Raw genomic sequence first — 24943 nt, forward strand, 5'->3', positions numbered from 1 at the left:
CCTGAGAACCAGAATGATCTAATTGATTCGTCCGAGAGGGAAGCAGGCCTGGAATCCTGCCATCCACGTTCGCCTCTTGTGTCTGTTCTCATACATTATGCTGCTCCATCTGGCATGAGTGGTTCCTATAGGGCTAGGAGGTACACACTCCTGTATGCTCTTCAGAAAACAGTGTAGCAAAACAATCCTGTCCATATAAAAGTCATCTAATTGGACTGACAATTTAGAATTCTTCATTTTATCAAATTATTTGCTGAAGCATTGTTCTACACTACTCATTTTCCAGGTATGTGAACGTTTATGTAATATAAACATCCAAAATCTTCATTAAATTCTTTTCAAAACACTTACTTAAAAATTAGTTATATTACATGACACTCTACTACTTTTAATTTGCCTGATAATGATTTTCATTATCTTTTCACTTATAATAAATAGTGAATACAAGTTAAGAGTATTTTAGCTTTTTAAAAATTCTTTGCCATATCATGCTATTTAGATTTAATCATCTAAAACACCCTTCAATTTAGATGGCAAAAGAAGTCAGAGATGTGTTAAATCTTAACAGATTATTTCAACACTGTGCCTTAGCTTGCTATCTGTAGGTTGGCTATAAAACTAGTACTTACCATGTAAAAATAGTTACTATCAATATTTAGAATAAATAAAATATGTTGCTAATATAGCTAAAACATTTGGCAACATACCTGATGTATTATATAACATACTAATAAATATTACTCATTATTATAGTTATAATTATTTAGCTGTAGTATAAAACATGGTGATAGTAAGATAGCAAAATGGGAAGTATGATTTTTAAAAGAAACCTACTTAAAACAATGTACATTTCTTTATTAAAAGGAGATTTGCAATGGTTAATTCAACCTGATAAAATGATCTTTTTGATGCTAAAGATGCTTCACATTAATCCCTTTAAATGGAAATTTAATCAACATAATTAAAATGGCAAAAGATTTATAAAACTAAAATGTAATGCAAAGCACTATGCATATGTCATAAAAAACAAGTTAAATGCTATAAGTATGTTAAGTTTTCTTCATAAAATTATAAAAACTTATTTTAAGAATTTAAATATCAGTGAGAGGGCACAGATGCAATGAATTTAGTGAAATTCCTTAAAATTAATTTTAAACAATAAGAAAAAGGACATTGCAATATTAAATGTACCTACCTAGAGTAGGCAAACAATCGGCTATCCCAAAGATCATGATTTCCTCTGGATCCAGAATGAAAATAACAGGAATCTGTCCCATCGAACATATTCAGCCCGTCTTCTGAGTTTTTGGAAGCATGGCTGTGGACCACATCTAAGAGGACCGTAATGCCCATCGAGTGCGCTGTGTCCACCAGTTCTTTCAGCTCCTCGGGAGTTCCGTAACGGCTGAAGGTGAGGAACCCAGCAAACACAAGGTTACGTTATATTTAACGCACAGTCATTTCCTGAGAATCAGTTGTTTTTTACCAGCACTGTTCAACAGTCTTCAAATATGCGAATGCTTTTAATACAGACTTGGATTCAAGTCAAAGGTGCTTCATATTTGTTACTGAACAAATTTAAAAGCATTCAATAAAACATTCAATCAGGCTATTAAAAGTAGATTCCAACTAAACTTCACGTTCTGAGGAGTTGAGTAATTAGCGAAACCCTGCTTCTCTGTAAACAGAACTTCTGATCTCTATTCCCAAGTCTAATCTTGGCAACACAGCCATCCCTGTTCGCAACCATGGCCATGCTTTTGAATGTGTATAGTGTGGGGTCAGGAAGACTCAGAGTCTTTCTCTGGAAGTCCTTAGACCATCCCTCCTGCATTTACTTGTTCTTATTTGAGTAGTAAGAACGTTCACATACGTCCTCGTGCCTCCTGACCATCCAGAGTACAATTGTACCAATAATTTTTATTTTAAAAATGTGTAAGGCAATGTTAAAAAAAAAAGACAAATATATGTTCTTCTTTTTTCCCTAAATCAGTTATCAAACAAACATGATTTTAAGTTAATAAAACTGGAACTGGAACTAATTTCATTTTTTGAGAAAAGAAACTCAGTCCCGGGGGTCAGCAAGCATGAAAAATACTCACTACTCAAAGGGTTAAACTGAAATGTGCTCAGGCACCAATGGGCCAGAAGAAAATGGCATACATGTCAACACTGGAGCAGAAAAGATATAGCTCCCATGTGTTTGTGTGAAAAGGAGTTTTCTAGTCCACACAGAAGAGAAAACAAAATCATACCCAAGAGGATGTCCTTTGTTAACCTATGAAAAATCTTGACGCTATAATCTTCCATATCCTCATCTTTTTCTTTTAAATAAATAATGACCCTTCTGATTAGTCATTTACTATGTCTCTCCCTCACTAGACCATATGCACCTTGAGGGCAGGGACTAGGATGACCTTGTTTCCCACCTATAGTACAGTGCTGAGTATATAGACAGTCTCCTAATAGTCTACTCCATTGGAGAGCAAGAGCTGTATTTTCTAACTGAAAATAAGATCATGTCGTAGTTCACCTGAAATCATATTTGCACTCCCATTGTTCCTGGGATGAGTACCAGGTTCCTAATCATGACCTCCTGCACTGCTTCATCTGGCTCTTCCCAGGGACTTCAAACTTATGACACTACACCCCCTCCTCTCCTTATCCTAGCCACCAAGCCTCGAATTCCCTGAACAGTGTGTTCAGTGAACGAACAGCCATTAAGTTTCACTCATTTCTTTGTCTGTTTAACAAATATTTAAAAAATTGTTTATCATGTCATGAAACTTTTTTGTGCTCTGGGGATTCAGCACTGAACAAAACAAATATGACTGCCTTTATGGATTTGACATTTTAGCTGAGAAATAACAAATAAATAAGCAAGATATGTGGAATCTCAGAGAGCGATGATTTGCCAAAGGAAAATGAAGCTAAGTCACTGCTAAGAAGAGCAGCAGGTCTGCTATTTTAAGTAGGGACACCAGTAAAAGTCTCGTGAAACAGCATTTGACCCAAGACCTCAATGAAGCAGGGAACAAGGTGTGTGAATAGTTAACGGGAATTCAGAGAGCACTGGGGACAGAAATGAGCTCTGGACACCCGAGGAACAGCAAAGAGCCTAGTGAGGCTGGAATGGAATGAGCAAGAAAGAGAAGAGAGCAGAGGGACGGACAAGCCCTAAATAAATCACATGGGGTCTTATGGATCGATATATGATCTTTGACTTTTTTCCTGAAAGGGAATCACAAAAGGTTTTGTGCAACAGAGTGACATGATCTCATTTTATTTTTAAATGGTTACTCTGGCCACTGCGCCAAACGTAGTCCATGTGTATGAAGGGAGAGGAGACGAGGGAAGGAGTAGGAGGATAAGAGAAAATAGAGCACCCAGTTACAGAGCTATTCAAATAACAAAGGTAAGAGATAACAGCGACGTGGACCAGAGCAGTAGCAGGTGAAGCAGCCAGATACGGGATACATTTCGAAGTCACAGGTGGTTTAGTGTTTATGAAAGCTCAAGGGACAAAAAAAGAAGAGTCAAATATATTGCAAAGGTTTCTGGCTTGAGCGACGGGAAGATGTAGATATCATTGACTGAACGAGGGAAGATGACAGGAGGAGGAGCTGAGAAGATAAGATCAGGAATTCAGTTTGGGACATGTTAAGTGTTAGTTATGTATTAGATATCCCAAAGTCAAAGAGATGCTATTTGAAGTTCACAACAGAGGCTGAAATAGTTAAATTCGAGAGCTGGCATATAAAGCGAATGTAACCCATAAGAATGGATGAGACTTGATGAGAATCCAAGGTGCTTCATATAGACAGAAGAGAATGAAAACAGGGTTGAGCACTGGGAGACCCAATCTTTACTGGACAGAAAGGAAATAAGGAAGAAACAATAAGAAAGTTGGCAAAAACAACAGGAGGGTAAAATATTCTGAAAACCAAAGAGAGCAAAAAGTTCTAAGAAGGTGGGAGCCACCAAGTGTGCCAAATGCTGTTGACAGTAGAAGTAAGTAAGACTTTGTCTTCGGACTTGACAGTGTGGAGGCCATCAGCATCCTTTACAACAGGGGTCGGGAACCTATGACTCACGAGCCAGATGTGGCTCTTTTGATGGCTGCATCTGGCTCGCAGACAACTCTTTAATAAAAGTAATAATAACGTTAAAAATATAAAACATTCTCATGTATTACAATCCACTTATTTCCCACCGCTCATGTTCATGGTTGCGGGTGGCTGGAGCCAATCACAGCTGTCCTCCGGGACAACACCAAATTTTTATTGGATAATGCGTAACGTACACAGGTCATTGTATGGCTCTCATGGAATTACATTTTAAAATATGTGGTGTTCATGGCTCTCTCAGCCAAAAAGGTTCCCAATCCCTGCTTTACAAGAGCAATGTCAGTGAAGAGATGAAGAGGCTCCTTGAAATGAACTTAGGAAAGAAGAAAAGTGGAGGAATTAAAGAGAGTAAGTAAAGGTAACTTATTCAAGGAGAAATACTACCAAGAAAAACAGGTATATGAATATAGGTAGTATTTTTCTTTTATGTCTTGCACTCTATTCCCCACTTCGCTCCTCCCCAAGTTAATTTTGAATCATGCTTTCTATCTCAGTTCTATCGTCAGTTCATATCTTATCTAATCCGATCAGACCTCTGATTCTATGCTATTATAGCAGCCTGTCATTTCTGTCTTTGCTTCTATTACAGATAGAAATCACGATGTGCATGATGATTGGATTAATGTCAACATGCCACACAGTGTAATCTCCATGGGGCAGAGACAGTGTTAGACTTGTCCATCTGTGGGCATTCAGGTCAAACCTCTTCGATTGCAGAGGGACACACTCCTCAGACTTCAGTACAGACAGAAGGACAGTCCTTCCATGGATAGTGTATGTCCTACCAGCTGACTCCTCAGTTACCTTCCTACATGAGTCAATCTTTTCCCATAAACAGATGTGAACTCTGGCACTGGTGGCTTCCATAGGACATGGTTTCCTGACGAATGTGTGGGCCTCCAAATGCATGAAAATTTCAGCAGGTAACCAGATATTCTTTACAAATCACTTCATGAAAAGCAACATCAAATCAAAACCAACCTCTAAGGTCAGATGCAATGAGAGCCTGTGATCTTAGCAAAAAAGGCTAAGTTTCTTTTAACTGTTAACCCTAAAACCAAGTAAAATGTAATTCATTTTATTTTTTTAATTTTTACTCAAGAAAGAATAAATATAATGAGTGTTTCATTTCACCTTGAAGCTGCAAAGAAGCTTGTGATTTGGTAACCAAAACTGGCGTAATAAGCGTGCTCCATGATGGCCATCATTTGAATGCAGTTGTATCCTATATAAGCAAAGGGCGAAGAGAGATTACAAGCCAGATTTAAAAAAAGAAAAACAATAAAAGATATATAAACACAGAATCTTTTTTCTAAAGACATTAAATTTCATACATAATCATTTCCATATAAATGACCTGATCATTTTGCAAAGTTCTACTACTTTACTATCTCTTGCTTGTCTGACCTTCTAACACAAAATCGGACAGTTAGTTCTCGAGAGTCATACCTTAACTACCTATTTCAAATGGCTTCATTTCAACAAGTAATAAATTATATGCAAATATGCTCTTAATTTGGATGTAGAATATTAAAGATGACAATCTGAATATGCTAAACGTCAGCTGCACTCATAATATTCATACTAAAGATTATGAATGCTAAATAAAAGTAACCAATCGAATGCCATACACTTTCTATAATATTTTACCTGTTTCTTTACATTTCAGTTATTCTACCATGTACCATAAGATAGAACAACAAGTCCATGTTTACACAAAGTCAGTATTAATTCTTCTATATCCCACTACTTCTTACACCTATAAAACTACTCAAAACTTGCTAGTGTGCACATACACATGCATTTTGTGTGCACACACACATGCATAAACACACACAACTTTTCTTTCTCTATCTAAAAATGTTTAGCTCTCACACAAAACAAAATGGCTCAAAAAGAAGGCACTGTCTTTTTAAAAAACTATAACATCTAAAAGTATTTTTATTAATGTGTTTAATGTAAGCAAATAATTCTTATATTAATTTAAAAATCTTTTTTTGTGACAGAGACAGAGAGAGGGACAGACAGGGACAGACAGACAGGAAGGGAGAGAGATAAGAAGCATCAATGCTTTGTTGTGGCTCCTTAGTTGTTCACTGATTGCTTTCTCATATGTGCCTTGACCAGGGGGCTACAGCAGACTGAGTTACCCCTTGCTCAAGCCAGTGACCTTGGGTTCAAGCTCGTGAGCTTTGCTCAAACCAGATGAGCCCGCGCTCTAACTGGTGACGTTGGGGTTTCGAACCTGGGTCCTCTGTGTCCCAGTCCCACACTCTATCCACTGCGCCACCAGGCAAAAAACTTTTGTTATTTAAAAAATTAAACAATCAGGTTTTTCTTCCTCCAAGTACAATTTGGTAAAAATTTTTCAAATATAATTTGGTTTATAAGGTATATATTTATATTTCTGTAACATGCATAGAAAATACTCTCACTCTATTCTCAAAGGCAAATTCATGTCAATGGAGCTTTGTACACATATTTCAGTGCATAATTAATAATTGCAAATTCATATGCAGAATTAGGGATTCCTAAGTTTAAAAATAATGAACTCCATGGTTTATACTCATCTGAAAAGTTTATAACTGCATTTTTACTGCAAAATAAATCAAATTAACTGGCTTGATAGAAGTATGTATATAAACTACTGCTCAGACAACATAAATGCATTATATATTTTCTAACAAAATATAAAGTTTACAGTTTATTCCTCTATCATGTAATTATTCTCATAATAGTTTTAATTTTATGGCATCAACCAATCTTAGATTTATGTTCAGAATGCTGCCAATTCAAACATAAAGATAGATGACGGAATCTTATTCTGCCAAACCTTCTACAGGAAGCAAGTCATAAATCATTTGTTACATTATAAAATGACAAGAACTCAAGTACAAGAGTTTCAATAGAATATCTATTCATTACAATCAATATTAAAGTTTCCATACATTTATTGAATTTTGGTTTCTGGAACCTGAATTCATTATTACAGATAATTAAGATCTACATATAAATGAAAACTTTAACCATGAATTGCAAAACATTCCTGTAGCCAAAATTTTGGACTGCCTAACAAAAACAAAATAATTAAATGTACTTTATCTTCCTGCCTAGCCATTGGAGCAGGTGCTAATATGCTGTGAAATGATTAAAAAGCATATCTATTAAAAAATAGATTCAAAACATACTGAATCGATAATCCAGCCATACACTATTTATTCCCCTGGTTCTTCCCATGAAAATAGGCCTGTGTCATTACAGTCCCAAACGCAAACATCTACAACAATGTGTTTTCCACAGAAGACGCACTATACATATTTGTCAAATATGTCATCCCGACGAGCCATATACACAAGGACTCTGATATAAAATGAGCTTATATCATCTTATTCATTTTTTCCCTAACAAACTAAAATGAACAGGCTTTACTCAATGACCACTTACACTGTTAAAAATCGCTTTCTGTAAAGAAGTAGTTATGCTTACATATTTATCTATAATTTTGCAAGCTATTAGTTTATATTACTTAAAATTGAAATTAGAATATCTTGAACTCTTATGTTCATCCCATTTCCCTTTTCTATGCTTTTACTATTACAGAACAATTTGAAAAGCCTAAAATAAAATGCATTCCTATTACATATTTAATCTCTTAACACAAAAAAGAGATACTCATAATTAGCTTTTCCAATAAGAGAACAGATTCATTAAAAATTTATCTGACTAAAAATCACAGTTATTACTTACCAAGGTCTTTGATTCTTGGTAGTACATTATATGTAAAATGTTTATAAGAAGCTACTTTTCCTTCATGGGAAGAAATTCCCACATGAGATTCATAAATTCTCGGACTTCTTGGCTTCTTTGGTTTGGAATGCTTAAACTATCAAATATAAAGTTAGATACACAATTAGAACAGAAATGCCCATATGAAACTGGCCAATTAAGCATATTAAATTAAATGGTGAATCAACTCAGTCAAATACTCTGGAGCTGTTTTTATATATTTAAAAAAAAAAAAGACTGACTATCCATTTAATTTTCTTTTGAGAAAAAAATCCTTTTTATAATCAGGTTAATGAAGCCATTTTTAAAAAGCAATCATGTAATGGCTCATGGCTCATGGCTCATCATTGAGTGAAGATATATTTTGAGCCTAAGCCTTAGAGAAAACAAAAACAATTCTGAAATACATACATAATTATTAAACCCAAGCACTTATTAACAACATAAAGGACACAAATGTGAGTTCAAAGACACCCATAACTCTTGTAAGACAGCTTTAAAAATTACCATAACTCTTATTGATCAATGTCACCCCATTAAATTAAACTTTCTAAATAAAATTATTTTTAAAAATCACCCTAAGTAATACGTGCATGAAATGTCTCCCCTGTTCCTTGTTCTTCAGGAGTCTGATACTGCTTCAAACCAATGACAATGAGAAACATTACATCACTGAAGAGATTTTAATGAATCAGAAATTGTGGTTAAGACTTAAAAAGAGCCCTGGTTGGTTGGCTCAGCGGTAGAGCGTCGGCCTGGCGTGTGGGGGACCCAGGTTCGATTCCCGGCCAGGGCACATAAGGAGAAGTGCCCATTTGCTTCTCCACCCCCACCCCCTTCTTCCTCTCTGTCTCTCTCTTCCCCTCCCGCAGCCAAGGCTCCATTGGAGCAGAAATGGCCCGGGCGCTGGGGATGGCTCCTTGGCCTCTGCCCCAGGTGCTAGAGTGGCTCTGGCCGCGACAGAGCGACGCCCCAGAGGGGCAGAGCATCGCCCCCTGGTGGGCAGAGCGTCACCCCTGGTGGGCGTGCCGGGTGGATCCCGGTCGGGTGCATGCGGGAGTCTGTCTGTCTCTCCCCATTTCCAGCTTCAGAAAAGTACAAAAAAAAAAAAAAAGAAAGAAAAGACTTAAAAAGATAATACTAACTAGTATTCTTCAGAGGTCACTATATACAGATTTCGTTTTCTTCCCTTGCTAAACCTCAGAAACAAATGATTTTAAAAAACTCACCTTTATGCTTTATTGGCTACTGATAATGGACTTTGATATATGTATAGCAAATAGATACAGTATGCCATGAAATATTAAACCAGCACTGAAAAGTTGAACATTACTATAAAAGTTAGAGAAGTAAAACTTAATTTCCCTAAAATACATTAGAACAGGTATTTATTAAAAGAGCTGTTGTTCTCACTTTATACGTGTGCTCTGGGTCCCAGTGCGTCCAATCATAATTCACATTATCACCTTCACGACCAACATACTTCGCCCATGGGGAAATACGATACAAATTCTCTCCACTTTTACTCTTAATAACTACCTAAAGAAAGAAAAAAATAAAATGGAATTGCTTTAACATACTTCAAAACTAAGATATTGCATAATAGTTTCTGAGCACTGCTACGAAATGGAAAAGAAGAAATGATTGTAAGAATCTAAACTACCATTCACATGTGTGACCTTAAAGATGGTTAAATTCTATGGACCTTGCTTTCCTCGTGTGCTAGGGTATATGACCCTTAAAGATACTTCCAGCCAGAATATTTTATGATTCTCTGGAAATTTCCATCATTGCAAATCAACCATTAGAGTGGTTAATTACAGTCAGCATACAGCGGATAATAAAAATACATGAACATTATTCGGGAACTGCAGTCAATGAATCAATCATCAGGAGGAAATAATCCTGCTCTGTTATAAAAAGTGACAAGGGACTTGTATTACCATCTCTTTCTTTCCTTTCCCACAGCAATTAATTACAACATTTTCAAGAAGTTAGCGGAGAAAAATGGTTTTGGTTAATACTGGTATTTCCCAACACAAACACACACACACACACACACACACACACACACACACACTACTCCCCAAATATTTTCTACCCCTCTCAACTTCTTCTACACCCTATTCTACGTATGCTCTACCATACAAAACATAACATTTTCCATTTTAGCCATCCACTCCTATATTTGCCAATAGTACCACTATGGTTATCAAAAATAAAAATAAGAATAAAATGCAAATACAAATTTTTACTCAACCTACCATTTCAGGCTTAGTAAGGCACAGATGCATAGAATGGAAGACTGAATTTATCTGCGTGGTTAGATAAAAAAGTAAAGGACATGAACTAATTGTCCAAATGATTAAAATTAGAGCTTTTCAAAAAAGTTATTTTTAATTAAACCTTCCAAAAGTAGGTAGAATATAACTAAAAATGTTCAGATTAGGAGATATACTATATTCTCAGCATTGCAAGAGGATATATTTCTTCAGTTTTCTTTAAAAGAGAAAGAAGCTCTAGTTTGAGTAATTCTTGGTAATTCAATATTTGTATATTGTTTTACAATTTAGTAAAGACTTTCAGATTCATATCACACTTGATTCCAGCGAATCGTTATGGAACAAGTATTAAGTAAGATGATGTGAGTTGTCAAAATCCCAAAGTCACCGAGTGTCAGGGCCAAAAGCTGAACACTGAATTTCTGATAGTCACTTCTTATTCTTCCCAGAATTCCACGGCACTTCTCTCCGATACAGAAACTAAATCCTCATTTATGATGGAGGGAGCAACTCTGTGGTGAGGAAGGAATGTCTATTTTACATGATATCGATTCTTTCTCCTGCATTATGCCGACCACTCTATTGAGGCCAGTCATAGCCAATGGATGCTATCATTCAAGTCATTACCACAAAAAACATGAATAAACATATTCAACCCACTTCTGGAATATTTTACCTCTCAAAAATATGTCCCTTCAGCCACTTGAATGTCTACTGTGATACACAGCAGTGACAGGCTTGAGGAAAGTACCTCTAGCTCCCTCATGAACCCAGATAGGCAATGGAGAAATAAAACATTAGAAATCAGTTTTCAACGAATAGCCTTCTACGTAACCCATTCATCTATCTTTTTTCTCTTTTGCAAATGACTCTACAACTCCTCCTAAGGATAAACGTAAATGAATAAGTATTTTTCAATATATCTGTTTCAATATATCTGCAGAAAAATATTTGGAACTTTAAGAACATGAAGAAACTCCTCACGTTGTAAATAATTTCCCCATTCTTTATAACATTCATTTATTTTGCTGTACATATAAAATGTCTTCAGAAATTATGAGTGGTGGAGGTTGGAAAAAACCGTCCTCCGATGGGTCACCTCCACTCCTGTATATTGTGCTGGGTATACCAAGAATGCAAGGCCCTCCGTGACTATTCTTGACAGAGGCCAGTTCTCAGTGTTGCGTGTAGCAAACAATCTGAGAAATGACTTGTCTTCCTTGGTGACACAGAAGAAGAATGATTACTACTTGTTTTAAAAGAATGGATTCTGGGCCCTGGCTGGTTGGCTCAGTGTTACAGCATGTGGATGTCCTGGGTTCAATTCCCAGTCAGGACACACAGAAGTGACCATCTGCTTCTTCATCCCTCCCTTTCCTTCTTTCTCTATCTCTTCTCTTCCCACAGCCATGGCTCAATTGTTCGAAAGCATCAGCTCCAGGCACTGAGGATGGCTTCCTGGAGTCTCCACTTCAGGTGCTAAAAATAGCTTGGTTGCAAGCATGGCCCCAGAAGGGCAGAGCGTCGGCCCCAGATGAGGGTTGCCGGGTGAATCCCAGTAGGTGCACATGCAGTAGTCTGTCTCTCTATCTCCCCTCTCATTTGGAAAAGAATGATGCCCATATTGCTTTCTGTGCTGCAAGTAATAAAATCACTTGTTTCAAACTCAGGAGTCCTGTGTTTTCTAACACAATCCATGAAACAGTAACAAGTTAACATAAGCTTGTAGGTAAGTTTCATTTATTGAGAAACTTCAAGATATTTGTTTCCAAAAGTTCTGTTTCTCTATTTCTATTAGTGTTTCATTCTTTTTTATTATTATTTCTCAATTACGGCTTGCGTTCAGTATTATTTTTAGTTTCAGGTATACTGTACAGTTTGACAACTGTATACTTACAAAGTGTTCCTGCTGATATTTCCAGTACCCACTGGGCACCGCACAGAGTTATTACAATATTGCTGTACTTTCTATTCCCATAATTACTCTGTAGCTATCATTTTATAGTTCTTAATTCCTTCACCATTTTCTCTGAGTCCTCCAAACCCTCTCCCCTTGGCGATCATCTACTATTAATCTATTAGTGTTTTCTATTAGATATATCTATTAGTTTTTGCTTCTTGGGGTGGACACTTAATTATCCAATTTCTTCCTTTATTCTTAGTAATAAAATTATAGCACAGGTCCTGAAATATATAGAACAAAGCTTCCCACAAAATCAGGATAACTTATCTTCGGTCATTATATAAAAGTTAAATAATGTCTCTGTTCTCCAGGCCCCTGAATTTCAAAGCTACGTTTGTTAACATAGTTCAGACTTTTCTAACTAATATACTTTCCTAGAGTAGACACTTCCTCCTGTTTTGATGTACTATTCCTAGATAGTTGTGATAACCAACTAAGAGTGTTACAATAAATCTAAATAAATCAAACATGAGATACATCCCAATGACTAAAAAATATAACCTCTCTGGACAAAATTTTCCCACCCAATTTTTTTTTGTGTGTGTGTGTGTGGTGGAGTGTGAGAAGAGGATTACTTCCTGGATTTTTACTCTCTTGAGTTCAAATTCAGAAGAAAGATTTTCAGATTTTAAGACATTCTGTGATTTAATTTAGAACTTCAGAATAGCCCATGCTATATAGCAGAAAGAAAGAAAAAAGAGCTAGGGTATTTATCTAAAAGAAAACCAAAACACTAAATCAAAACGACATATACACCCAAATGTTGAAAAGACATGATCATTGCAGTAGTATTTACAGTAGCTGAGATATGGAAACAGCGTAAGTGTCCATTAATAGATGAATAAGGAAGTGGTGCATACATACAATGGAATATGACTCAGCCATGAAAGGGAATGAAGCCCTGCTATCTGCAACTGCACGACGGGTCCCAGAGGGTGCTGTGTTGAGTGAAATAAAGTCAGACAGAGGAGGGTGAATGACATACAATTCACTTATATGTGGAATCTAAAGACATAAATAAATAAACTAGCCAAACAGAAACAGACTCACAGATATAGAGAACATTTTATGGGTGCCAGATGGGGGTGGACTTTTGGGTGGGAAGAAAAAGGTGAAGGGACTTAGAGGTACAAATCGGTAGCTACAGCACAGTCATAGTACAAAGGGTGTCAGTACAGCACAGGGAATATAGTCAATAATATCGTTATAACTCCGCGTGATATCAGATGGGTACCAGATTTATCAAAGTGATCACTTAGTTACATAACGACTAATCACTGGGTTGCACAAATGAAACTAATAAATATCGTGTGTCAACTGTAATTGGAAAATGACAAAAATATCTTTAAAGTTACAAAAACAGAAGAGTTAACTTGCTTGATCTATCAACCATAATAAGGCTAATATCTGCTGGGTAAAAGAATTCACATAAAAACAGCAGATTGAAAGTCTCGGTATCAGTAAAAATAGCATATATAATAGTTCTGAATAGCAGTTGGCACTCTGCATCAAATAATAAAAAAACAGTCATTCTCAATGACTTAGCAACTTGAATTATAAGTTTACCCTGTTGAAATAATAAATGAGCCCAAAATACTGTATCTTTGTCTATTAATTTTAGTATTATTTTATTAGAAAAAGAAAATGACTAAATAATGAACAGCTGTTAAAAATTATACTACTGAATAATACAATGTGGGCCAAAAGTAGACTTACAGTTGGGAGTACAAGAAAGCGCAGTTTATTCTTGTATTACTTCTTATTATTACTGTCACTTTACAGACCAACAGCTGTAAACCTACTTTTGCCCCACCTTGTATTGAAGGCTGCCAGAAAATTTTTCCAAGTTATAAAAAATACTGTGCAGCAGACTGAGTATTTTAAAAGATAGAAAAATACTGAGCTGCTAGGCCAGGAGTGGACAACAATTTTTGTCCCGAGGCCAGATTAGAAAGAAAACTTTATTCACGGGCCAGACAAAATATTAAAATTTAAAAATGTTAAATACAAAAACAATTCATTTAAGTAAACAAAATTTTATTATGTAATTTGTTTATGAATAAACATGAGTGAAAAAAATTTAATATACAATATTATTTTAATAAAAATATAATTACATACCATATAAATATCCAAACTATCATAATCAATTAAAACAATATTTAATTAATAGAATGATCTTGAAAGGGTTATATTGCAAATAAAACAATTATTTTGTTTTACAAACAGCCTGGACACGTTTTCAGTTATCAACTGCAGTTATTGTCTATGCTACAATGCCACTTGATTCAGCACACTTGACCACAAAAATAACGAATTGTTTGACCTTGGGTGCCCACTGGCTAACTCCGCCTAAAAGAATATGGGTTTCACATCGCCGCTAAATATCACACACTTCATATCGAGTACAGACGAGTAAAAAAGTTGTAAATCTTAATTTATGGAATTTTTTTAAAAAATAAAGAAGTATCACTAATCCATTGGACCAATTATTGGAAGTTAACCCTAGATTAGTCACACACGGAATTCTTTTCCGCGTATCACTATCTTCTTAAATATCTCAATTTCCAATAATCAAAGACTCTTCTGCTTCTGAGTAGCTGAGATTATAAAGTAGCAGAGAATATTAGAAACGTAATGGCGGGCCGCATAATCTCATTACGGGGACGGATTTGGCCTGCGGGCTGTATGTTGGCCAGGCCTGGGCTAGGCTATGGATAGAAAGATTTTAGTAGCTTTTATTTTCCAGTTGTATGCTTCTATGTTTTTATCACTTTATTTTGCTTGTAGAGCTTCTATATATATAATCAGAAGAAAGTGTTTTAGTAAGAATCGCAAATTATATAATTGCACACACATTTGTGGAGGTACGCAAGCAAGTTACATATATTGTGCATCTGAAATACGTTGACAATGTTAAAATAGAAGTTTAACAATATATTAAATCACTTTAAAGGAATATACAAATGAAAATAATATGATGAATTTCTTATAGGACAAATAAATACTTTTTAAAACTAACAATTTGGCCTGACCAGGCAGTGGCACAGTGGATAGAGCACCAGACTGGGACACGGAAGACCCTGGTTCGAAACCCCGATGTCTCCAGCTTGAGCACAGGCTCATCTGGTTTGAGCAAGGCTCATGGGCTTGAGCGCAAGGTCGCTGGCTTGAGCAAGGGGTTACTCGGTCTGCTGTATTCCCCCACCCCCATCAAGGCACATATGAGAAAGCAATCAATGAACAACTAAGGTGCTGCAACAAAGAATTGATGCTTCTCATCTCTCTCCCTTCCTGTCTGTCTGTCCCTATCTGTCCCTCTCTCTCTTTCTCTGTCTCTGTCACAAAAAAAAACAACTAACAATTTGTATGTTAATGGGATATCACTACATCACTAGCAAAAGACATTATTAAATTAAATAAATATATAAAAGAAAACTAGTTATGCAAAATTGACTGAGGGAACTATATGAAGTCAAATTCTATTTAGAAATGTCATTTAGAACAGTGGTCCACAACCTTTTTTTGGCCATGGACCGGTTTAACGTCAGAAAACATTTTCAGGGACTGGTCTTTAGGGTGGGACGGATAAATTTATCACGTGACCGAGACAAGCGTCAAGAGTGAGTCTTAGATGAATGTAACAGAGGGAATCTGGTCATTTTTAAAAAATAAAACATTGTTCAGACAAATATAAATAAAACAGAAATAATGTAAGTTACCTATTCTTTCTCTGCGGACCGGTACCAAAAGGCCCACAGATCGGTACCTGTCCGCAGCCTGGGGGTTTGGGACACTGATTTAGAATTCAAATATACACTATAAGAAATGGTTTGATAAAACAGTGAAGACAGAAAAAAACTGTGTGTGTTTGTGTGTGTTCACTTGTTCTGGCAATATATTTTGAACTGTTTCTTGACAAAAATATTGTTCCTATGGACTGTAAAATTACTGAGATAAGCTACTCCTCAGGTGGCCAACAACATTATATAAAAACAGCGGCTGTGTTCAGCTGGTTAGATGTGTTAGCATACTCAGGGAAACGCAGTTGAATGAAACTTGGGGTTTCATCAGTAAACATAGAAGATCAAAAGAGACGCCACAGATATTGAATAACACAGTTCCGTTTGCCCAGATTATACTGCCCAAATCATAACTACCTACTTTAAGGATATAACCTTTTCTCAAAACAACTGCTTACGGAGGGCTTGGAAAAATATATTAATAAAGAAATAACTACTTAATGATGTAGAAGTAAGAGTAAATAACCAAGCAAATTCATTTCTAATTTATAAATCAATATAATCTCTTTTAAATTACCTCTAATTTATATAATATGTAATATAATTGATGTTAAATATAAAAATAGATAAAAATATAATCATATAAAATATAATTTACAATATATAGATATATAATATGTAAAACAATGAGTACAGCCATAGCAATGTGCAATGCAAATATCAGTATTCTATCTGTACATATAAAATGTGACTGAAATATATCTATATCTAAATAAATGTATCTATATAGAAAAAGAAATATACATACATACATACATATATAACATAATATAATTTCTCAAAAAATACTTAGAAGTGTGTAAAACAAAAGTAGTGTTAGAATAAGAAATCAAAAGTTCATAATTAAGTAGAAAATTATAATATTCCAGAGGAGAATCTGATGATTCCACCAATGATCAGAATCCTGAAAAAATAAATGTTGTTAAGACTATTATATATTTATATATACAATATATATTATATATACAATATATTTATATAATATATAAATATATATTGTTAGCAAACATCTTATATAACATATTATAATAACAGTGTAAATGTCACTTTAAAATGCATAAATATAATCAAAACTTTAAAACAGCTTAATATAATTTTTAAAAACCTGTTGTTTTTTCTTCTTTACCAGTGAGAGGAGGGGAGATGGAGAGACAGACCCCTGCCTGTGCCTTGACCAGGATCCACCTGGCGACCCCCACCTGGGGGCGATGCTCTGCCCATCAGGGGCCTTGCTCGCAACCGAAGTATTTTTAGCACCTGACTGGAGGCTCCACAGAGCCATCCTCAGCACTGCGTGATAAGCTGGAACCAATCTAGCCACGGCTACAGAAGAGGAAGAGAGAGAGAGAGAGAGAGGAGGAGGAAGAGGGACAGAGAAGCAGATGGCTGCTTCTCCTGTATGCCCAGACCAGGAATTGAACCCAGGACATCTAATCACTGGGCCAACACTCTACCACCAAACCAACTGGCCAGGGCTTTAAAAATCTCAAATCTCATTTTAGTCCCACTAAAATGACTACTATTTTTCTTTGTAAAAATCAAAGGACCTATGAGTATAAATTTTTTTTGTAGTTTTGTTTATTATCCCTACTTGAGTCAATCTTAAGATTATGTAAGGTTATGTAAGAAAGAATCGCTGTCATTTGGGAAGACTGAGAAATAGTTCCTCAGCTGACTACATCTTACTCCCTGGAATCTGTTAATAATACTTCATATGGGGAAAAAATGGTTCTTTGCAGATATGTTAAAGTGAGCATCTTAAAATGGGGAAATTATACATATTACCCAGGAAGACGACCACATAAATCCTTTTAAGTGAGAGGCCGACGGGTAGTTTACACAGAGAGGAAAAAGCAATGGGATCCAGGGTACAAGACACCAGCTCCGTAATGCCAGGAGCCACCAGAAGCCAGAAGTGATAAGGAACAGAGTGTCCCCTAGAGCTTACAGAAAGCATGTCCCTACCAACATGCTGATTTCAACCCAGTTACACTGATTTTCAATTTCTGATCTCCAAAACTGTCAGAGAACCAGCTTTCCTTGTTTCTAGCCACCACCTTGGTGCCACACCCACTGGAAACTAATACAGCCACAAAGGGAAATCTTGGAGGTAATAACTCTCTAAGAATGAAAGGGAATGTACTTAAATTAGTTCAGCTTTGTCAGTGGCAGAAAGAGGTGAAAGATAAAGTTATCTTAATGAGTAGTCTAAATAACACGTTTTATCTCTTATGAACTTCCTGCTCCTCAGAAGTAGGCACTCCTGTGCATTTCAGTGACCTTCACTAACCCAGATATACCTCCTTGGTGATTCCCAGGAAAAGAAAACTCCTTTAGAATAAATAGGAGAGCCTTCAGAATTGACAGGAGAACCTTCAAAATAAGTGAATTTGTAAAGGCCATTTTTATTGCTACCCCACATCTATATTATTTTCAGAGATTAAGCAAAAAAAAAAAATCACTCTTTATAGGATACAAATAGAAGCTTTAAAGTTATCATAAAAACAGTTGAGAGATTTTTTCCTATTCAATATCTGACATATTTGATATTTGTGTTATTATTCAGCAGTAAGACTATTTACACAAATACCAGATGATCAGCTGATGAAAAAAGTAATTATTATATTAATGCTTATTGAAGAAATTTCCTAAATTTTCAAATTAGGACTATCAAGAAAACTATCTAATGGTAAAAAAGTATTTCACTGTGAACTTTGAGTTAATTTTTAAATTAATGTGGGAAGAAAACCAAGACACCAATAAAAGTAGTAAAGCATTTTTTACAATAATAATAATAAAGCCCTGATCTGTAAATGACTGTTCTGTGGATAAACTTTGAGAGAATTATATACAATTGAATAGTAAAATTATATAAATTAGGGTTATCTATGAGCTATAATTGATATTAACATTGTTTATATAAGTATCAAATTTTTTTAATTTTTAAAATTTTCTGTAAGTTTTATCTGAATAATAAAGCCCATATATTTTCAAGATTTGCATCTTTGTTTCACATATATTTTTATAAATTTTAGTGATAAGAGAGGAGGCAGAGAGACAGATATCTACATGTTTCCCGATCGGGATCCACCTGGCAAACCCACTAAGGGACGATGCTCTGCCCATCTGGGCCTTTGCTCCGCTGCTCAGCAACCAAGCTCCTCTTAGTGCCTGAGGCAGAGGCCATGGAGCCATCCTCAGGGTGCAAGGCCAACTCTCTTGAGCCATTTGAACCATGGCTGTGGGAAGAAAGAAAGGGAGAGAAAGAGAGAGAGAGAGAGAGAGAGAGAGAGAAGGGGGAGAGGTGGGTAAGCAGATGGTCGCTTCTCCTGTGTGCCCTGACTGGGAATCGAACCAGGGACATCCACACACCGGGCCAACGCTCTACCACTGAGCCAGCAGCCAAAGGCCTAACTTTCTTTTTTCCTTTTTTTAATTGAACTTATTGGGATGACAGTGAGTCACGAAACCAGACAGGTCTCAAGTGTACAACTCAATAAAGCATCATCTGCACACTGCATTGCGCACCCATCATCGGAATCAAAGTCTCCTTCCACCCCATTTCCCCTCCTTTGCCACCTCCACCCACCCACTCTCCTTTCCCTCTGGCTGTCACCACACTGTTGTCTGGGTCTATGCCTGTATTTGTTTCCCGACTAACCCCGTCACCTGTTCATCCAGTTCCCTACCCTACCACCCCACCCTGACATTGTCAGTCTGTTCCATGTATACACTTACACAAGCCACGTGCATAAGAACCAACACTGAAAATCACCAGGTCCTTGTGATCCAATCTACAATGTATGGGATTGAGGGAAGTGGGAAAGAGATTAAATGATAAGATTAAGCCCCGGGAGCACCTAGTTCCACAGTCCTGGATACTAGACAGAAGAAAAGAAAAGGTGATATCTGTAAGGTATTTTTCCCCGCCAAGAAGGAAGGAACAGGTTTGGGAGCCACCAAGTGTGGTAAGTTCAAAAGGCTTTATTGAGTACAAAGTGTTCCCCGGATGAGACTCACTGGCGTGCAAGATGGAGGTCAGGAAAAAATCGCACATGGAGAGACCGCGCCGGTATATTTAAAAAGGGGTCCCTCTAGGGAAGTCGAGCTAATATGACGTAGAGAAATCTTATTGGCTGACAGTCAAACACTTTTGTTTCCAAGGAGCCCTAGGAAGTTTCTTTTTGGCGCGCTTGACTGTGGGTGGTCCTAGCCAAAGTTCCCAGAGCCTAAGTTCCCCACGTCACCAGCCCTCTATCCACTGACCTTATAATATCCTTGCTAGTAGTTTAACTAAGAAAAAGATAGAAATCAGTTCAATTTAGAAGCAATAATCTATTAGTAAATTTTGTCTCCCATTATTTTGGATTTGTGTGGAATTTCTTATTTTAAAACATGCTATCACAATTCACGTTTTTTTTTAATAAGGAACAAAAAATTTTCAAAGGTTGCATCAATAACTACTTGAGTAAGAATAGTTAAAGGATTTCTCTAACATAAATGAAGTAACTAACAACAACAAAAAATCTTTCCTTGAAATAAAGGATTAAGCATCTTTACTATGAAAAATAAATCAGTAATGTAAGAAAAAAAGAGTACTGGATCAAATTATATCAAACTTTGGCATAAAGGACACCGATGTACAGAACAAAAAGAAACTAATTTTGTTATGAAGTATAATACTCATAGCTATTTTGCTCCCAATTTAACACTAATTACAGAATTACAGAGAGAGAAACATCAATTTCTGTAATTCTTACACATGGGAGAGACAAAACTGCAGAATATTGTCAAAAAGAAACAAATGAAGATCAGTAGTTGCTTCTTATTCTAAAAGCAGATTTTTATTTAGACTAATTTAGAAACAGATGTTCCTGTACCTATAAGAAGGAATATTTACTCCCAAAGGTTTCCACCCTACTTTTCCAATCTCCTAGTCTAAGTAATATGAGTATAACACTTTTTGTTACTCTCTTTTGACTGAGACAAATCTTTAAAGAAGTAAAAAAAGATAAAAACAACTAAGTAGAACTGATAAACTGTTTGCTTCATTTCAAGTACATTACCTGAACAAAAACCTTATAAAGTGAGGTCACTACGAAAAAGACAAAATTCAAAGGGATTATGAAAGGTTTAGCAAGCAGGCATTGAAAGCAATATCCCTGAGCAAGTGAGAACAACTACTCCAAGTGTAAAGAAAAGGAACAATGCTGAAACACTACAATTGGGTAAAGATTGATTAGGTGTCTTAGACAAGAAAGCAAATGAATTACACATAATATAAAAATATAGGATTTAAACTTCCAAGATACTGAAAGATCAATACAGTAATAAAAGAAGAAAAGCTCTGAAAAAGGGAGAAAAATCAGTGAATTTTCATTACCAAAAACGTGTGCTTCAAAGAGATTCATCCATGTGCAGTGAAGGCTAGAATTCTATTAAGTAAACAGAGTTATAATCTGGTATAATGTCAATAAAAAAATGTAAGAAGTATCTTCAGACTTGCTAAGATAGAGTGGTACTATGTAGCAAGATGAGTTAAAGCTCTCTTTAAAATACTTCATTAAGTATCATTAGCAAAGTCTACATTGTGATAAATCATTTGAAGAAAAGAATGTAATTCCTAAGCAAACATTCTAAGTACTATTGCAATGAAGTAAATTATAAAATGAGTGTGTGTGGGGGGGAATACTTCAGCTCTTAGCAGAAATCTAAAAAACTTCCAAGACAAGATACAGATTCCATAATTCTAAAAAGCAGACGATCTTTTGAGAAAACACAATTATATATCTATTTAACACATATTGCGACAGATAACTCTAAGAATTTAATCAATGGCTACTGAATAAAACAGTTAATGATGAAAATAATTCTTCCTAATATTTAAATATTCTTAAAAAGCTAAGGTCTCATGATGCAGATTACAATGCTATCAGTATTTTCTCTCTTTTATTCCAAAAGACAGGTATTTTGCCAGTTAGAGTTGGTATTAGGCGAAGGAAAATGACAAATAGGTATATATAATTTTGATAAGGAATTAGTCAAGAAGTGAGAAGTAATGAAAGAGACAATGTAACAGGAAATAAATAATGACTATACATTCAGATGTAACTCAAGATATATATTTGGATAATTTCTGGTCAACTGATTTTCATAGCATTCTTATTGGTAATAACAGATGGTGAAGAGTTAAGGAGAGCCTTCTGATAATGGACACAAGCACTGGTCACGGAGACAGCAATGATGGGAAGAGATAGTAGTATATAATAGGAGTCGTCACAATACAGGAAGGTTTAAACCTTCCTACTTCAGGTGTATTTAAATAATACACAGATATTCCCATCATATGTAGAGAGTACGGGCAGAGGACAGCCAATGAGTTTTTTGTTTGTTTGTTTGTTTTTATTTTTCTGAAGTGAGAAGCAGGAAGGCAGAGAGACAGAGACAGACTCCCCATGTGCCCGACCAGGATCCACCCGGCATGCTCACCAGGGGGTGATGCTCTGCCCATCCGGGGTGTCGCTCTGTTGCAACCAGAGCCATTCTAGCACCTGAGGTAGAGGCCATGGAGCCATCCTCAGCGCCCAGGCCAACCTTGCTCCAATGGAGCCTTGGCTGCCAAAGGGGAAGAGAGAGAGAGAAAGGAAGGAGAGGAGGAGGGGTGGAGAAGCAGATGGGCGCTTCTTCTGTGTGCCCTGGCCGGGAATCAAACCCGGGACTTCCACATGCCAGGCTGATGCTCTACCACTGAGCCAACCGGCCAGGGCCACCAGTGAATTTTGATCTCCAAGTTTGACAAGCTCTCTGGAGAAGCAAAGGAATTTCAACAATGTCATTAATAAAGCACAAGTCAGAGATTACCTGCCTGACTTGTGTGTAAGACTCAGAGAATACCCACGTGGTGAGATGCAGAGACTTACGGCAGAGCTACTTAGGGGAATTATTGTGACTGGTATATTAGGACAGGTAAAAATGAACAGACTGAAGGGTAAGAAAACACTTTAAACTGAAGAGGGTTAAACATAAATGTTTGGCATTTAACATTCTCAGGCAACAACCAGGGCCCAAATGCCCCAATATGTCACGCCCCAATCTACCCCTGGCTCTAAGACACTCGAACACATCCTGCCCCATGGGTCATCCACTCTCAGCACACCAATTTCACACTTATACCATAACCCTTCTCCTGCACTGTACCAAGTTGTGTGGCTTCCACGCCCCAAAGGTCCTTCTCCAGGTTCCGGGAAGATCACCCCAGTCCTTGTGCACCTGGCACCCCAGTTCACGACAACTACCCGGGCAGGTGGACTCCAGGCCACAGCAGGTCCATGCACCCCAGTGCCTTTGTATCTGCTCCCAGCCTGCTCAGCCCTAGAGGAAACCAGTACACTCAGCTCCTGCTCTGAGAGGAAAGAAAACCTACATTTTACAGTGCTACTCAATAAAACAACTCAGGTTAAATGTAAATATTTAAATCACAAAAATTTTCTATAGTATATACTTCTCCATATCCTGTAGCTGGACTTTTTATTCATTATTATCTGAAGGCACTCTGGTCAAAATGCAAGTACTTTCATTAAATGTAACCAAAATAAATCTATATATAAGATACACACCTGTAAAGCCAGTATCCACGGCACCATCACAGCCGCCTGGCCCGTGCAGGTTCGCATTTGATTCGGACAGACAGAAATGAAACAATGGAGCCAAGAACTGGTGGGCCATTACCTTTAATCCTAGCTTGCACCCGGTGGGCAAGAAATACACACAGTGGGAAAACAATTGACTTATCCGAGGTTCCTAGAATCAAAGGTTTCTACCTCAACAGCCTTATTCACCTCTGTTCCCCACCTCCTTCTCTCTGCACAAACTGGCTTCTCCTTCAGCATTCCACCAGCTTGGCTGCTTCTCCTCTCCTCCATGTGGCCTTTCTTTGCTCTCTCCTCTAATGCTAATCTCAGGAACCAAGTGAGAGCTAGCTCCCAGTCTGTCCCATTTTATAGTGTAGAAATCAAAACCTTTAATCCAATATACACACAAGGAAGTCTCTGATACAAAGTCACTTAGGGTAGGAAAGGTTTAGTCTTAAAACTAAGCCTAGGGTATAACAACCCTGCCCGCTTACAGCCTGTCCCCCACACCCAATGCAAACTATAAGCGAGCAAACTTATTTATCATATTTACAAACTTATTTGACCAACAACACCTAAAGTAATAAAGTGTAATTTTCTCTGTTTTTCTGGCATGGCATTAAAAGATCAAATACTAAATAAAACCTATCTTTTAAAAAAAGCAAAACAAAATGGATGCCTGTATAATTTAGAGTAAAAAAAAAAAGCACATGACATAATTTTATTTAAAAATACTCCTAAAGAAAAATGAAAGTGTCCAATTATCCAGACTTTATAATCGTATTTAAAAGCTACTGTGCCCACAGTGAAGGACAAAAGAATAAATGATTATAAGTGCAAGATATTTCACAGTTATGGATATAGAAAAAAAAAAAGATCTGCTCATACATTTAAAATATTTCTAGAATCAATGTTCAAATAAAGGGAGCAATCAGGGAACAGATATTTATGGACCGTCTAATATTCTAGACACCTGTGATTCACTTCTATAAGCACAAAACAGAGAGAGGACAGGCATATTTTATAGTTATGGTTCTAAAATGTATTATACTGTCTCCATTGCTTTAACAGAGGGAATTATACACTTGAAATTGATTTGTATACGCTGAACTGTGACATGTTTGGAATATAAACATTTTCCTCCTGAACTCACTAAAGAGAATAGTAGATTTTATAGTCAGATGTCTTTGGCAGCAGTTTTCAACCCCAGTTTTGCAATAAGAACTAGAGGAGGAACATTTTAAAATAAAGATCCTGAGCCCTATGTGCCTCCGCTACTTTGACCCCACCGGCCGCCCTCAGTTCTGCAGCCGCAGTCCAGAACCTCAGGAGATAAAATAGAGACCCGAGA

General features: G+C 36.6%; 1 protein-coding gene across 1 annotated transcript in view; it reads right to left on the bottom strand.

The window, feature by feature from the left end:
* GBE1 (1,4-alpha-glucan branching enzyme 1) overlaps positions 1–24943 on the bottom strand; it is a 316473-nt gene that overhangs the window by 161803 nt on the left and 129727 nt on the right. The window contains exons 4-7 of the mRNA XM_066241074.1: positions 9327–9452; positions 7875–8010; positions 5262–5352; positions 1196–1405 (exon numbers count right to left, since the gene is read on the bottom strand). Coding sequence (XP_066097171.1) covers positions 1196–1405; positions 5262–5352; positions 7875–8010; positions 9327–9452 — 563 coding nt within the window. The remainder of the gene's footprint in view (positions 1–1195; positions 1406–5261; positions 5353–7874; positions 8011–9326; positions 9453–24943) is intronic.

The sequence above is a fragment of the Saccopteryx bilineata genome, chromosome 8 (assembly GCF_036850765.1).
Source record: "Saccopteryx bilineata isolate mSacBil1 chromosome 8, mSacBil1_pri_phased_curated, whole genome shotgun sequence".
Taxonomy (NCBI): Eukaryota; Metazoa; Chordata; class Mammalia; order Chiroptera; family Emballonuridae; genus Saccopteryx; species Saccopteryx bilineata.